The 14591-nt window shown below is 46.4% G+C and overlaps 1 protein-coding gene across 1 annotated transcript in view; it reads right to left on the reverse strand.

Annotated features, from left to right (window-relative positions):
- Positions 1-14037, reverse strand: part of LOC138662918 (zinc finger protein 605-like) — a 30638-nt gene extending 16601 nt beyond the window's left edge. Inside the window, exons 1-6 of the mRNA XM_069748919.1 lie at positions 13984-14037; positions 5776-5925; positions 5467-5646; positions 5260-5383; positions 5079-5176; positions 4790-4880 (exon numbers count right to left, since the gene is read on the reverse strand). Of these exons, the coding sequence (XP_069605020.1) occupies positions 4790-4880; positions 5079-5176; positions 5260-5383; positions 5467-5646; positions 5776-5925; positions 13984-14010 (670 nt within the window). The 5' untranslated portion in view covers positions 14011-14037. The remainder of the gene's footprint in view (positions 1-4789; positions 4881-5078; positions 5177-5259; positions 5384-5466; positions 5647-5775; positions 5926-13983) is intronic.
- Positions 14038-14591: the final 554 nt, after the last annotated feature.

The following is a 14591-nucleotide window of genomic DNA, read 5'->3' on the forward strand; positions in this document are numbered from 1 at the left end:
AATATATCTCTACCTCATCCTGACCCTGAGACAGAGCCAGCAAATTTTTCTCTGCCTGATCCACTGAATTAGGTTCATCATACAGCAATCCGAGCGCCAGAAAAAATGCATCAATATTACATAATGCAGGATCTCCTGGCGCAAGGGAAAATGCCCAGTCTTGAGGGTCGCCACGTAATAAAGAAATAATGATCTTAACTTGTTGAACTGGGTCACCAGAGGAGCGGGGTTTCAAAGCCAGAAACAGTTTACAATTATTCTTAAAACTCAGAAACTTAGCTCTATCTCCAGAAAACAAATCAGGAATAGGAATTCTTGGCTCTAACATAGAATTCTGAACCACAAAGTCTTGAATATTTTGTACTCTTGCAGTGAGATGATCCACACAAGAAGACAGATCTTTAATGTCCATCACTACACCTGTGTCCTGAACCACCCAAATGTCTAGGGGAAAAGAGAGACAAAACACAGTGCAAAGAAAAAAAAATGGTCTCAGAACTTCTCTTTTCCCTCTATTGAGAAGCATCAGTACTTTGGGCCTCCTGTACGGTTATGAACAGGTGATTCAGAACCACAATGGACCTGGTGGTTACGAGCACAGAAAATGACCTGATAGTTGCTAATCACATAGGACGAGCTCTGAGACGTGGGAACTCTGCTGACCGCAATCCCTAATCCTATCATACCACACTAGAGGTAGCCGTGGATTGCGCCTAACGCTCCCTATGCAACTCGACACAGCCTGAGAAACTAGCTAGCCCTGAAGATAGAAAAATAAGCCTACCTTGCCTCAGAGAAATTCCCCAAAGGAAAAGGCAGCCTCCCACATATAATGACTGTGAGTTAAGATGAAAATACAAACACAGAGATGAAATAGACTTTAGCAAAGCGAGGCCCGACTTACTGAATAGACCGAGGATAGGAAAGATAGCTTTGCGGTCAACACAAAAACCTACAAACAACCACGCAGAGGGGCAAAAAGACCCTCCGCACCGACTAACGGTACGGAGGTGCTCCCTCTGCATCTCAGAGCTTCCAGCAAGCAAGAAAAACCAATATAGCAAGCTGGACAGAAAATATAGCAAACAAAAGTAACACAAGCGAAACTTAGCTTATGCAGGGCAGACAGGCCATAAGAACGATCCAGGAGAAAGCAAGACCAATACTGGAACATTGACTGGAGGCCAGGAACAAAGAACTAGGTGGAGTTAAATAGAGCAGCACCTAACGACTTAACCTCGTCACCTGAGGAAGGAAACTCAGAAGCCGCAGCCCCACTCACATCCACCAGAGGAAGCTCATAGACAGAACCAGCCGAAGTACCACTCATGACCACAAGAGGGCGCTTGACCACAGAATTCACAACAGAGATTCCTGCTTGGATCAATGTATCATTCCGGTTAGTCCTACTCTTCCTCCGGTAGAACCCGAAGCCCTGCCGAGTTTGCCTTCCTCTTACTGGTCCTTCGCTGATGTCTTTGCGAAAAAGGATGCAGAGAAATTACCTCCACACAGGTCGTATGACTGCCCCATTGATCTGCTTCCCGGAGCATCACCTCCTCGAGGACGGATTTATCCCCTTTCTCAAGCAGAGACCCAGTCCATGTCTGATTACATTCAGGAGAACCTGGACAGAGGATTTATCCGAAAGTCTTCCTTGCCCGCTGGAGCTGGATTCTTCTTCATGAAGAAAAAGGATGGATCTCTACGACCCTGTATCGATTACATGAGGCTGAACCAGATTACGGAAAATTACAGGTATCCGTTGCCGTTAATTTCAGAATTGTTTGATTGTCTTAGGGGGTCTAAAATTTTCACCAAACTGGATCTCAGAGGGGCTTACAATCTGATACACATTCATAAGGGAAACCGCTTTTAACACCCAGGACAGACACTACGAATACCTGGCAATGCCGTTCGGCCTAAGCAATGCACCTGCAGTTTTTCAGGAATTTGTCAATGATGTTTTCAGAAATCTGCTTTACTCGTGTGTTGTAGCTTACCTGGATGACATCCTGATCTTCTCTGCAGATTTAGCCTCTCACCGGAGACAAGTACGTCTGGTCCTACAAAGACTCAGGGAGAACAGACTTTATGCTAAATTTGAAAAGTGTCTATTTGAGCAATCCTCTCTGCCTTTCCTTGGTTATATTGTCTCGTCTACAGGTTTAAAGATGGATCCGGAGAAGGTGTCCGCCATTATTAAGTGGCCTCGTCCATGCGTTCTGAAGGCAATACAACGGTTCCTGGGGTTCGCCAACTATTATCGTTTGTTCGTTCCACATTTTATCACTCGAGTGGCACCCATTTCTGCCTTGACCCAGAAAGGCGCTAACACCAAGGAATGGACACCAGAGGCAGAGGAGGCTTTTACTTCCTTTAATCATCCCTTGTCCTCTGCACCCATTCTTCATCGACCAGACTCCGAAAAACAATTCTTGCTTGAGGTAGATGCTTCCTCCATAGGTGCTGGCACAGTTCTTACCCAGAAGTCATCGTCCGGTTGGATTGTCACCTGTGGATTCTTCTCGAAAGTCTTTTCTGTCTCTGAGAGAAATTACTCCATGGGAGATCGAGAGTTATTGGCAATAACTCCCTGCAGGAGTAGCGTCATCTCGTTGTGGGAGCTGCACATCAGGTTGTCATTTACACAGATCATACGAATCTCACTTACCTTTAATCTGCTCAAAGACTAAATCCTCGTCAAGCCCGGTGGGGCTTGTTTTTTGCTCGATTTAATTTTGTGCTTCATTTCCGTTCAGCTGATAAGAACATTAAAGCCGATGCACTTTCTAGGCGTTTTTGCATCCTGATTTTGTGGAAGGACCGCACCACATTATTGAACCAGATTTGTGCCGGGGCTAATCTTGCTCGACTCCCTCCAGGAAAGACCCTAGTATCTACTTCTGATCGGAATTGAGTTCTTCGGTGGGGTCATTCTTCTAAGTTGGCCGATCATGCCGGAGAAAGGAAGACTCTGCAACTCATCTCCCATTACTACTGGTGGCCTACCATGGGCAAAGATGATCAAGAATATGTTGCTGCCTGTCCTTCATGTGCTCGCAACAAGATGGATAAGCATTTGCCCTCTGGGTGGTTATTACCTCTGTTTGTTCCTTCTGTACCCTGGCAGCACATCGCAATGGACTTCATTACTGATCTTCCCGTCTCCTCCGGCTGCTCGGTCATCTGGGTCGTGGTGGATCGTTTTTCTAAGATGGCTCATTTTGTTCCGTTACCTGGTCACTGTCTGCTTCGGAGCTCGCTGACCATTTCATACAACATATCTTCCATCTTCATGGGTTTCCTCTCCACATTGTGTCCGACAGGGGTGTCCAGTTCACCTCCAAGTTCTGGAGAGCACTTTGTAAGTCTGTACAAGTGGAGCTGGACTTCTCTTCCGCATATCACACTCAATCCAATGGCCAAGTAGAGAGGACCAATCAGATTCTGGTGGGATTCTTGCGACACTTCGTCAACGTACATTATGACTGGATCAAGTTGCTGCCTTGGGCAGAATTCTCGTACAATAATAAAGTAAGTGAGTCCTCTGGTAAATCTCCCTTTCAGATTGTGCTTTGACTCCAACCCAGGATTCCGCTTCCCATCTCTGGGTCTTCTGGTGTTCCTGCAGCTGATACCTTTACTAAAGAATTCTAGAAAGTATGGAGCGACACCAAGGTTGCCTTAGAGAAAGCTTCTCTACGTATGAAGAAGCATGCGGATAAAAGACGTCTGGCTGCTCCCTCCTTTCGGCCTGGAGATAAGGTACGACTCTCCTCCAAGTATATCCATCTGAGGATGTTTTTGAGGTAGAGAATATCTTGGCCACTAAAAGGATAAGGGGTGAGATCTATTTTTTGGTGGATTGGAGGGGCTTAGGAGAGGTCGTAGGAGCCTAGAGAGAATATCCGAGCTCCTCTTCTTCTGAAAAAATTCTACGCTAGCTTGAAAAAGAGGGGGCGTAAAGAGGGGTATACTGTTACACCCGGTCCGTTTTCTGTACCTCCAAGGGGTCTCCGTTGGGACTCTTGCTCTGTGCCGGCTCCACGCTGTCTGAATGCAGCCTCTGCCTCTCCTTCCTCTCCTGTTTCCTGGCGTGCGGCCAGCAGGTTCCCAGGCAGGGTTCTTAGGTCGCACGCGCGCTCGCTCCGGTCTCTTAAAGAGACAGTGTGCATTTTCCAAAAGTTGCCTCTAACCAATAGCGTGTGGCTGGCTACTATTTCTAGCTCCTCCACCTTAGGGAGGGCGCCGGAGCAACAAGTATTCACTGTTGCTAACTTCCGGTTCCTGTTTACAGGCGCTTCTGTTTCTGAACTATCTGCCAAGTACTCCGCTTACACTGTCTGTTTCCACAGATCCGCTGATGTCTGTTACCCAGTTATTCTGGACTGCATCCGCACTATCTATGCTGGACCCGACTAGTCCCGCCAGTCCGCCTGCCACTCTTCCAGTCTACGCCAGTACTCCCGGAACCAGCTTCTACTCGAACACCCGGTATCTTCCGGTCAGCTCTGCAGCATTAACTAACCCTGCTGGCCAATCTGTTCCACTGGGACAGCTGCCACGAGTACGGGGTCTAACTGAAGGGAGCACCTGTGTCCTCCCGGCATACCATGCTGTCCCTGTTCGAGGGGACTTACTATGGGTGTCTGGGGCTCATGCAGTAACGCTTCCTTCGGAGCCCCCGGGACCGTGGTCTAGTGGTTCCACATTTAACTTAAATAAATGCGAATATGAACTTCTACATCGGTGCCTCCGTTTCCGTTCATTACAGGTTACTACTCACCTGGGTAGTCATATGTGGGAATCTCCTCTTTACACCACTCATCATCTCTCACATATGTCTCTGTAGTATTAATATGGGTCAGATCTTCACCCTGAAACAAATATTGTAAAAGTCACCGACAGATGGAGATGTCACATCTATGATCAGCTCTAATCCTGCCGTCTCCACCGTTCTCATTACACAAGTATAAATCATATAATACTGGTGGATAAAACAAGACTGAGCACAAGAACTTCACCGGCATCTACACATCATAGGGGAGATCTCCTGACACCTTCTCTCTATCTACCTGATGGTCCTGAGGAGCATTGGGATCTTCTTGGTTACAGTCCTGTGGAAGAAGAGGACGGGGACATCTCTCTGGTGTTGTCCTCTTACTGGATAGATCTGGAGGAAACACATACAGGGAATGAATTCATTCTTTACATACAGATAATTATAGGCCGTGTATATTTAGTCCTGTCTATTACCTGGAGATGTGAGGGGATGGGGAACCTCCATTATGATGTTCTTGTACAGATCTCTGTGTCCTTCTAAATACTCCCACTCCTCCATGGAGAAATAGACAGCGACATCCTGACACCTTATAGGAACCTGACACATACAATGATACCGTCATCCCCCCGATCCCTTCATAGTGTTACTGTATAATGTCCCAGCATTCCCAGCACTGTCACCTCTCCAGTCAGCAGCTCAATCATCTTGGAGATGAGTTCTAGGATCTTCTGGTCATTGATGTCCTCATGGATCAGGGGGTGAGGTGGAGGGCCTGTGATTGGGCTCAGGGGTCTTCCCAATCCCTCAGACACAGGGTCCTGACAGCGATTACTAGAGGTCTTCTTCACCACTGTGTAATCCTGGTAATGGAGAGACACATTAATAAATCTCTCTACAGACATTTCCAGAGTCCTCACCTCTCCAGTTCTGTCCATCTGTTATTCCCATAGATAACAATGATGTAATGTGACGTCATCAGAATCTCTCACCTCTCCAGTAAGCCGGAAGAGGATCTCTAGGGTGAGGTGTAATATCCTCTCCGCCATCTTGTCTCTGTCCATATCCATCTTTGATGGGTAAATCAGGAAAGTTTTCTTTTGTAGAAGATCTTCACTGAGAGGATCCGATATTGTAGAGACCTGAATGAGAAGATGAGCCGATGTAACATCATAAGAATCCTGTGTAATAATACAATTACTGGAGATAATAAGGGAAACATGTGAGGAGATTTTTTATTTTGCAGTATTTAGTTTCCTTCTTTACATCTACTAATAAATCCTATATATTTAGGCCACACACAAAAAGCAGTTTCCTCCTCGGAGTCGGCAGCTGAATACGTTTCTCATAGACTCATCTTCCATAACGCTAATTCTCGTCTCATTTACCGACCCTGGAATCGGCATTAGCAATACTGCAGGAGATATTCATTACACGCGACATGAGAAATAACTACTTCATGATGAGGACGACATCCTCATCTTCTACTACGGCTCTAGAGACATATTTGGCCAGAGTCGGTCACTGACTCCATCACCACCGGCCGTCTATATGAAGTTTTCCCGTCTTCCCCGCACTGTAATCTTCTATCACGTTAGACCTCAGCTCTGATTCACACACAGAAGTTTGAGGGTATGTGCACATGTCAGGATTTCTTGCAGAAATTTTCCTGACAAAAACCGGACATTTCTGCCAGAAATCCGCATGCGTTTTTACCGCGATTTTGACGCGTTTTTGATGCTTTTTTGATGCGTTTTTGGTGCGTTCTTTGTGTGTTTTTTCCCAAATGCATAGATTTGCGGGAAAAACGCAGAAAATCCGCAAAAATAATGAACATGCTCATTTTTTTACCTCTGCGTTTTTTTCGCGGAAAAAACGCATCCATGTGCACAAAACATGCTGAATGCATTCTAAATGATAGAATGCATAATGTATGCGTTTTTAATGAGTTTTTATAGCGTTTTTAGTGTGAAAAAACGCGGAAAAAAAGTGAAAAAACCTGTACGTGTGCACATAGCCTGAGGCTTTTAGAAAAGATTTTTTGTTTCCACAATCCACGCAAACAGAAATGATCTGATCCCAAAGTCTCCATGTACAGTGATTTATGGGGTTTATTTCTGGCCTTAAGCTTTCCTATATTACAAGAAAAACACCAGAAAAAGCAGAAAGTAAAATGTTTCTAAAGAAAATTGGCTCCAACAATTCCAACCTTCCAAATGCAAGCACCACACCTCAAATCAAGTCAAGGCCTTTTATATGCTTAATTGAGAATGACACAACGAAGGGATTGCCCACACCTGTCCATGAAATAGCCTTGGAGTCAATTGTCCAATTACTTTTGGTCCCTTTAAAAACAGGGTGGCACATGTTAAGGAGCTGAAACTCCTAAACCCTTCATCCAATTTTAATGTGGATACCCTCAAATGAAAGCTGAAAATCTGAACTTCAACTGCATCTGAATTGTTTTGTTTAAAATTCATTGTGGTAATGTCTATAACCAAAATTAGAAAAATGTTGTCTCTGTCCAAATATATATGGACTTAACTGTATATATCTACCTATTCTATGTGTATGTACTGTATGTAATCCATGTCTTCTATCCTGTCGGCTCCAGCAGTGATTTTACACTACCGCAGCTGCTGAATTACCGGCTTTTCTTCTATTTATCTATGTAAAATATATATACACTGTGTCACTGACATCTATAAAAAAAAACCTCCTTCTCACCCCCAATGGAGGTGGTCTTTGTTGTCCTTTATCATTCTCGGGTCCTCTACCAGAGACCTGGGAGTTTGAGGGTTCTGCACAGGTTCTTAGTTGTTCCTAGCATTACGCTTTTCTGGACAGAGACCTCAGATGTTGCTCCTGGGATCTGTTGTAGCCATTCTTCCCACTTAGGGGTCACTGCTCCAAGTGCTTCTATCACCACTGGAATTACTGTTGCCTTCACCTTCCACATCTTCTCCAGTTCTCCTTTGAGGCCCTGGTATTTCTCCAGCTTCTCATATTCCTTCACTCTGATGTTGCTGTCACTTAGCACTGCCGCATCTATTATCATTGCTGTCTTCTGATCCTTGTCTACTATCACAATGTCTGGTTGGTTAGCTAACACCTGCTTATCCATCTGGATCTTGAAGTCCCACAGAATTTTAGCCCTTTCATTCTCCACCACTTTTTCTGGGGTCTCCCACCTGGACTTAGGGGGAATTAGCCCATATGCTGTGCAGATGTTCCTGTATACAATTCTCGCTACTGGGTTGTGGCATTCGGTATACGTTGTTCCTGCTTGCATTTTGCATCCTGCCACTATGCGCTGGACGGTTTCTGAGGTTTCTTCACATAGTCTGCACCTTAGGTCTTGTCTTGTGTGGTAGATTCCTGCTTCTATGGATCTGGTACTTAGTGCTTCCTCTTGTGCCGCTATGATTAGTGCCTCTGTGCTGTCTCGGAGTCCAGCTTTCTCCAGCCATTGGTAGGATTTCTCCATGTCAGTCACCTCCATTATCTGTCGATGGTACAGCCCATGCAGCGGCTTGTCTTGCCATGGCGCTTCATGTTCCTGGTCTTCCTTCCAGATCTGTTGTTGCTGCCTTAGGCTTTCTCTCAGCATCTCATATTTTGGTGCTATTTTTCTGATGTTTTCCTGGATACTCCTTGTTTCATCCGTGATGGTGGCCTGGATGTTTCTCAAGCCTCAACAACGCTCATTTCTGTTGGTATACAATCTTTGGGTGTTAGTCTTAGGGTGGAGACCTCCATGCATTGTGAGGAGCTTTCGTGTTTTCACATCTGCAGCTTCCATCTCTTCTTTTGGCCAGCATGCTATGCCAGCAGGGTATCTGATAACTGGCAGGGCATATACATTGATGGCACAGATTTTATTCTTCCCATTGAGCTGGCTCCTCAGGACCTGTCTTACCCTTTGATGGTATTTGGATGTTGCTGCTTTCCTTGCTTCCTCATCATGGTTACCGTATCCCTGTGGAATGCCGAGGTACTTGTAGCTTGTCTGTAGATCTGCTATGTGCCCTGCTGGTAATTCCACTCCATCAGTCTTGACTACCTTGGCTCTCTTTATTACAAACCGGCTGGACTTCTCCAGTATGATGGACATCCCGATGTCTTCACTGTAGATCCTTGTCAGGTGGATCAGTAATTGATATCTTGCTTGTTTTTCGCATTCAGCTTGATGTCATCCATATAGAGGAGGTGGCTGATGGGGCTTGCACTCTTGAACTTGTATCCATAGCCAGACTCTGTAATTGACTGACTGAGGGATTCAAGCCTATGCAGAACAGCAATGGGGACAGTGCACCACCTTGGTATATGTCGCATTTAATGGTCACTTGTGCTAGTTGTCTTGAGTTGACTTCCAATGTTGTTCTCCATAGCCCCATTGAGTTTCTGAGGAAGGTTCTTAATTTCCTGTTGACATTGTACAGAGCCAAGCATTCACAGATCCATGTGTGTGGCATTGAGTCAAAGACTTTCCTATAATCAATCCAGGCTGTGGTGAAATTGGTCTGTATGGATCTTGAGCGACTGCTCTATCTACTAGGAGCTGGTGCTCAGAGCCTCTGGTGTCAGTCCCAATGCCTTTCTGAGCTGCATTCATGTACTGGTTTATATGGTTCTTTAGCTTGGTGGCTATGATGCCTGACATAAGTTTTCATGTTCTTGTAAGGCAGGTTAATGGGCAGTAGTTGGATGGAATTGTTCCTTTGTGAGGATCCTTCATGATCAGCACTGTTCTTCCTTGTGTTAGCCAAGCTGGGTGGTGGCCTGCTTCTAGCAGTTGGTTCATCTGCTTTGCCATGCATTCATGTACTGCTGTGAATTTCTTTAGCCAGTAGGTGAGGATCATGTCTGGGCCAGGTGCTGTCCAGCTCTTCATGTTCTTGACCCGCTGTTGGATGTCTGCTTCTATAATGGTCACTGGTTCTTGCTCTAGGTGGTTCCTGTGTTTTATTCTCAGATATTGCAGCCACATTGCACTGTTGTTGTGTTTTTTCCTTCTCCCATATGTTCCTCCAGTATTGTTCAGTCTCTGCTATTGGTGGAGTTGCTGCCTTTGTGCTGTTTCTCTGTAGTTGGGAGTACACTTTGGATGGTTATTTAGAGAACAGGGCATTTATCTGCTTTGCCTCAGCTTCTCTAGTGTATCTCCCTAGTTTTGCAGCGAGTGCCGTCAGCCTTTGTTTAGCAGTTTCTTCACTTTGGGTCAAGCCTTTGTACTTGTCCAACTTGGTCTTATTCTTGATCTTTACACACTACTGTATTTCTGATAGTTGGCTGACTTCCCTTCATGGCTCCTTGATCTTTCTCTACAGTCTTCTTTTCCAAGGGGAGCACATACTTCTGTTGTTCTTGTTGGTTGTATAGCCAAGCATTTCCATTATTGCTGAGGCAGTAGCATAGATCAGGTTATTAGTTTGAGTTATGGTGGTGGTAGGTATTGATGCAAGTGCTCTATTGGCATCCTCTAGCATACTGTTTGGTATTGATGGTATTTAGTTTATCTAAAATCTTCTGATTCAGACCAGCTGCAGTGCTCTCTAGTTGCAGGGTGGGATCAGGATCTTCAGGGGGTTGCACATGTTGTTCTTCCAGGTCTTCATGTGGGGTGGATCTGCAGTGCAGCTGATCCATCTCAAGCTGTGATAATAGCTTTCTCTTTATGATATTGAAACGTTGGGTGACTAGTGGTTTCTCAGTTAGTGGACATGCAGGTCTTGTATTCATCCAGAGTTTTCTCTTACGCTTAATATATTCTCTTCCATGTGGTCTGCTGTTATAGTAGCATTTCATCAGATCCAGGTTCTCTTGCCTTGTCCATGTATGGTTTGGTCCAGTAGCCCATGTATCATCAGATTGTCCTGGTTCCTCGACATCTGACGCGGACCTTGTTAATCCAGGTGACGTCTGAGCCGGCATGACTCTCTTTGTTCGTGACACTCTCTCGTTTATTGAGGTAGGCGCCATAGTGTTATGGATCACTAATGGTATATTATGTCCAACAGCGCAGAGCCAGGATTTGAACCCCAGTCTCCCACATTGGTGGCTGTGATTTTACTAAATGCGGCACATGTATTGCCGGCTTCTATTATATCATTTACCGAATGTTACCGACTTTTTCCGATCTTAAGAAAAATGCTCGTGTTACCGATCATGAATCCGAATGTACCATATTCCTGCCGAATTTATGTTTTATCGTTCTCCAAACATATTTGCTCATCTCTAATTATGGCCACCACACCTGCTACACAAAATAAAAAAACGCGCTCAGTATGGAGGCATTTACAGTCCACCACAACCCCAGTATAATGGCCCCTACCAGCCACACATTCAGTATGAGAGTCCCAACAGCTCTTCTCTTAATATGATGCCCCCACAATTCCTGATATTTGAAAAAAAAACACACACACTACTGAGCCAACCCGGTTCCTGAGGAGCGCTGCTCTGGTCTGTGCGGTGTGAGTACTGATGCTCCGCACCACAGGTGTAATGTAGTGACGTCATTGTGCCTGCAGTACACGGAGTCTCAGACTCAGAAGTGAAGGCTGAATGGTGGATCAGGAGCTTTCCACTCCCTGATTCACTAATCTATTCAGCGGTATCACCATCATGGGAATGTGGATATCGCTGAAATTGTGATGATGGGAAGGAGAGGGTGACCAATACCGCACCCCACCGAGCCCTGTCAATTCATAGGCATCATAGCAACCGAGTGGGCTACCTTTATGGATGATACACTCCTGCCTATCCAACTATCGTATGGTAAATATCTCATAGACCCTGGGTTCATTAGTATCTGCACCAAGAATGAGGCTAAGTGATTATTTATTAATTGTCGGTGGTCTGAGATAATGAGTGAGGTGGATGGTACCATATTGTGCATGTAGGGGGCAGTACTGTGGGAACATTAGAAAGTGGGGGATGGAAGTACTGTGGGGACATTATACTGTGTGTGAGGGGGATGCCAGTCCTGTGGAAACATTGTCCTGTGTCTGTGGGAAACCACTAATGTGAGAACAATATACTGTGTGTGAGGGGGTATAGTGGCACTATGAGAACATTATACTGTGTGTGGGGGTATGGCGGTACTGTAGGAATATTATGGATCGCCCCCAGACACAGGGCCACAAGTTACTTGGTACCGGTCCTTTCTGTCTCGGTTCTGGGGTTGTCACGGTGGCTGGACCCAGTCGTGACCCTGCTAAGGGTCGTCCAATGAAGGTGATAGTACAGTCTGTCAGAGGTTCGTGACGCCACCTGTGGTGTTCGGTCAGGGGGACCGACGCTGCTGTGGGGTCCGCTGGGGTGATGGAATGGCAGCTGGATGGTATAACTTCCCACAGGTGAAGTATGTCCCCAGGGCTTCCCAGTAAGGTGGATGGTGATGGTGTGAGGTGCAGTCAATAACGAGGACACAAGGTTGCAGTCTCATTACCTCTTTACTGAAGGCTTCGAGATCCTCAGTCCAGAGCACGTTCAACCGGGCTATCAGAGACCGGCCGGTCCGATGGGCACATCCAGAGTTTCCTTCACAGATGGAAATCGTTGCCTACCAATAGCGCCTGTGTGTTGTAGTCCTACCCTGCTGAGCATTCGGAATAGTCCTCACAACTGCTGTTCTCGTTCGTTCGTTCTCTACAGCTCTCTCTCTCGTTCTTTGGTTCCAGATGTTACTAGTTTCTAACGTCCCCCAGGTATATATGGCTAGGACGCCACCCGTTTGACGGGAAGGCTCGGAGCTCTTCTGGGACCCTAGAGACGCCCCTCTCCACGCGTTGCCCCCTATGTCTTCGTAGGTGTAGTAGGTAGACAGCCAACCTATAATTAACTGTCCAGCAGAATTTGAAGTAAGGCCTGAAGTCAGTTACTCCTACGGTGATCCGGCCACCGACTACGCGCCTCAGTAAGATGTTGCCTCTCTCTCTCAGCACGACTCTTACTGGCTCTCCTTTGTGCTTGATCTCGTTTACACTGTTCCACAATATCCTTCCCTTCATGTCTCTCTCCTGGATACCGCCGCAGGGTGTGCAGGCGCGGTTCCGTTACGTTCTGTTCTGTTCGCTAGGCACCTGCCAGGTTCCCACGCCTGACAGCGACCCCCCTGTGCCTTTTCCCTGCAACACCCCCTGCCACGGGATGTTGCCTGGTTCCAACCCAGTCAGCTTCTGACTAACTTCCTCCCCAGCCCCTAGTTTTACCAGTGTGAGGAGTGGCCCAATAAATAAAGCCTTTTTCTCCCCCTAGTGGCCGGAGTGTGAAGTGTAATGTGTTCTGGTGATACCTGGTCAGGAGAACTCCTTAGTGCCATCAGACGTACCGCCACTCTCCTTAGCGGCAGAGTGCCATACTGCAACGACCAGGTCTCTGGGGCGCTGCAATTATACTGTGTGTGGGGGTATGGCGGTACTATGAGAACATTATACTGTGTGGGGGTATGGCAGTACTATCAGAACATCACACTGTGTGGGGGGTATGGCGGTACTATGAGAACATTATACTGTGTGTGTGGGTATGGCGGTGCTATGAGAACATTATACTGTGTGGGGGTATGGCGGTAGTGTGAAAATCCCTTTTTTACGAGAGATGCCAGTACTGTGGAAACATTATACTGTGTGAGCGCCATCATATATATTACATAAGGGGTGTAAAAAGGAGAGTCATAAAAAAGACTCCTCAGGGCTGTGCTGCATTTGTACAAAAAGACTGCTATCTGCCGTCCAGACGGGACCATGTGACATCAATGGGAAGAGGGAGGGTTTCCGGAGGGAAGAGTCTAGAGGGTGCACCTGGTCAGGAGACCTTGATGACGCAGTTACTGATATTATAAAGGCCATAGCTCCAAAGGCAGAACAGATTTGGCGCCAAGCAAAGGAAAGGGGTGCGGGGAAGAATCTGAGGTACCAGCTCATGGTAAAGTGCCCAAGGCAGCTGGGTGTGGGGCAGAACCCTGCTTACAGGGCATAATGGGGGCATTACACTGTGTGGGGCCAAGAAAGGGGCCCTGTACTAGGAGAACAATCCGCTCCCTCACTTCCTGTCCTCCATAGTGGGCTCGAATGTATCTATTACAGGAAACAGAACAACAACGTTATGATTCTTATAAAGTGGCAACAACAACCCCAAAAGAGTCTCAGTGCAGAAGGGGTTAATGTCCCCGCGCTCAGTAATGGGGAATCTCCACATACCTCCACCTGCAGAGCCGCACTCCACATATATGGCTGCTCTGTGCGCACAGGACCTGTGATGAGGTCACAGGAGGGAGGAGTCAGGGGTCACGTGATCCACAGTGAAGACGCTACATGGAGACTTCTCCTCAGTCAGTGACATTTCCGCCATTATTCGCCCTCACTACTGGCACAATTACCTCGCGCCGCCTTTTCTACACAATGTTATGTGTGGAATGTAACGTGTGATTTCTCTGGAGACAAATAGACCCCACACGTGAGGGAATTATTACTGGTTACCGGACGTCTAGTATATGGCGGCATATGATTGTGCTATCGCCTCCACACCAGGAGCTAAAATGCCGAAATCTCGCTTATTTACCCCCTTCCAGTGTCCGGCTAAGGGTCATATACGGCCATGCCCCTCTCCAGTCGCTGTGAGGTTTTGTTAATAGGATGGAGGGCGGCGTCCATGCTTGGACTTCAGAGAGAATAATAAAATCACAGCTCACCTTCCCGATCCTTTACCCCTTACACCTGACCTGTTTAGCCAATTACCTGCAGATAAATGGTTTTACAGACTTAACGTGAGAGGGGCATATAACCTTATACGTATTGCCATGGTGACG

The sequence above is a fragment of the Ranitomeya imitator genome, chromosome 2, assembly GCF_032444005.1.
Source record: "Ranitomeya imitator isolate aRanImi1 chromosome 2, aRanImi1.pri, whole genome shotgun sequence".
NCBI classification, from domain to species: domain Eukaryota; kingdom Metazoa; phylum Chordata; class Amphibia; order Anura; family Dendrobatidae; genus Ranitomeya; species Ranitomeya imitator.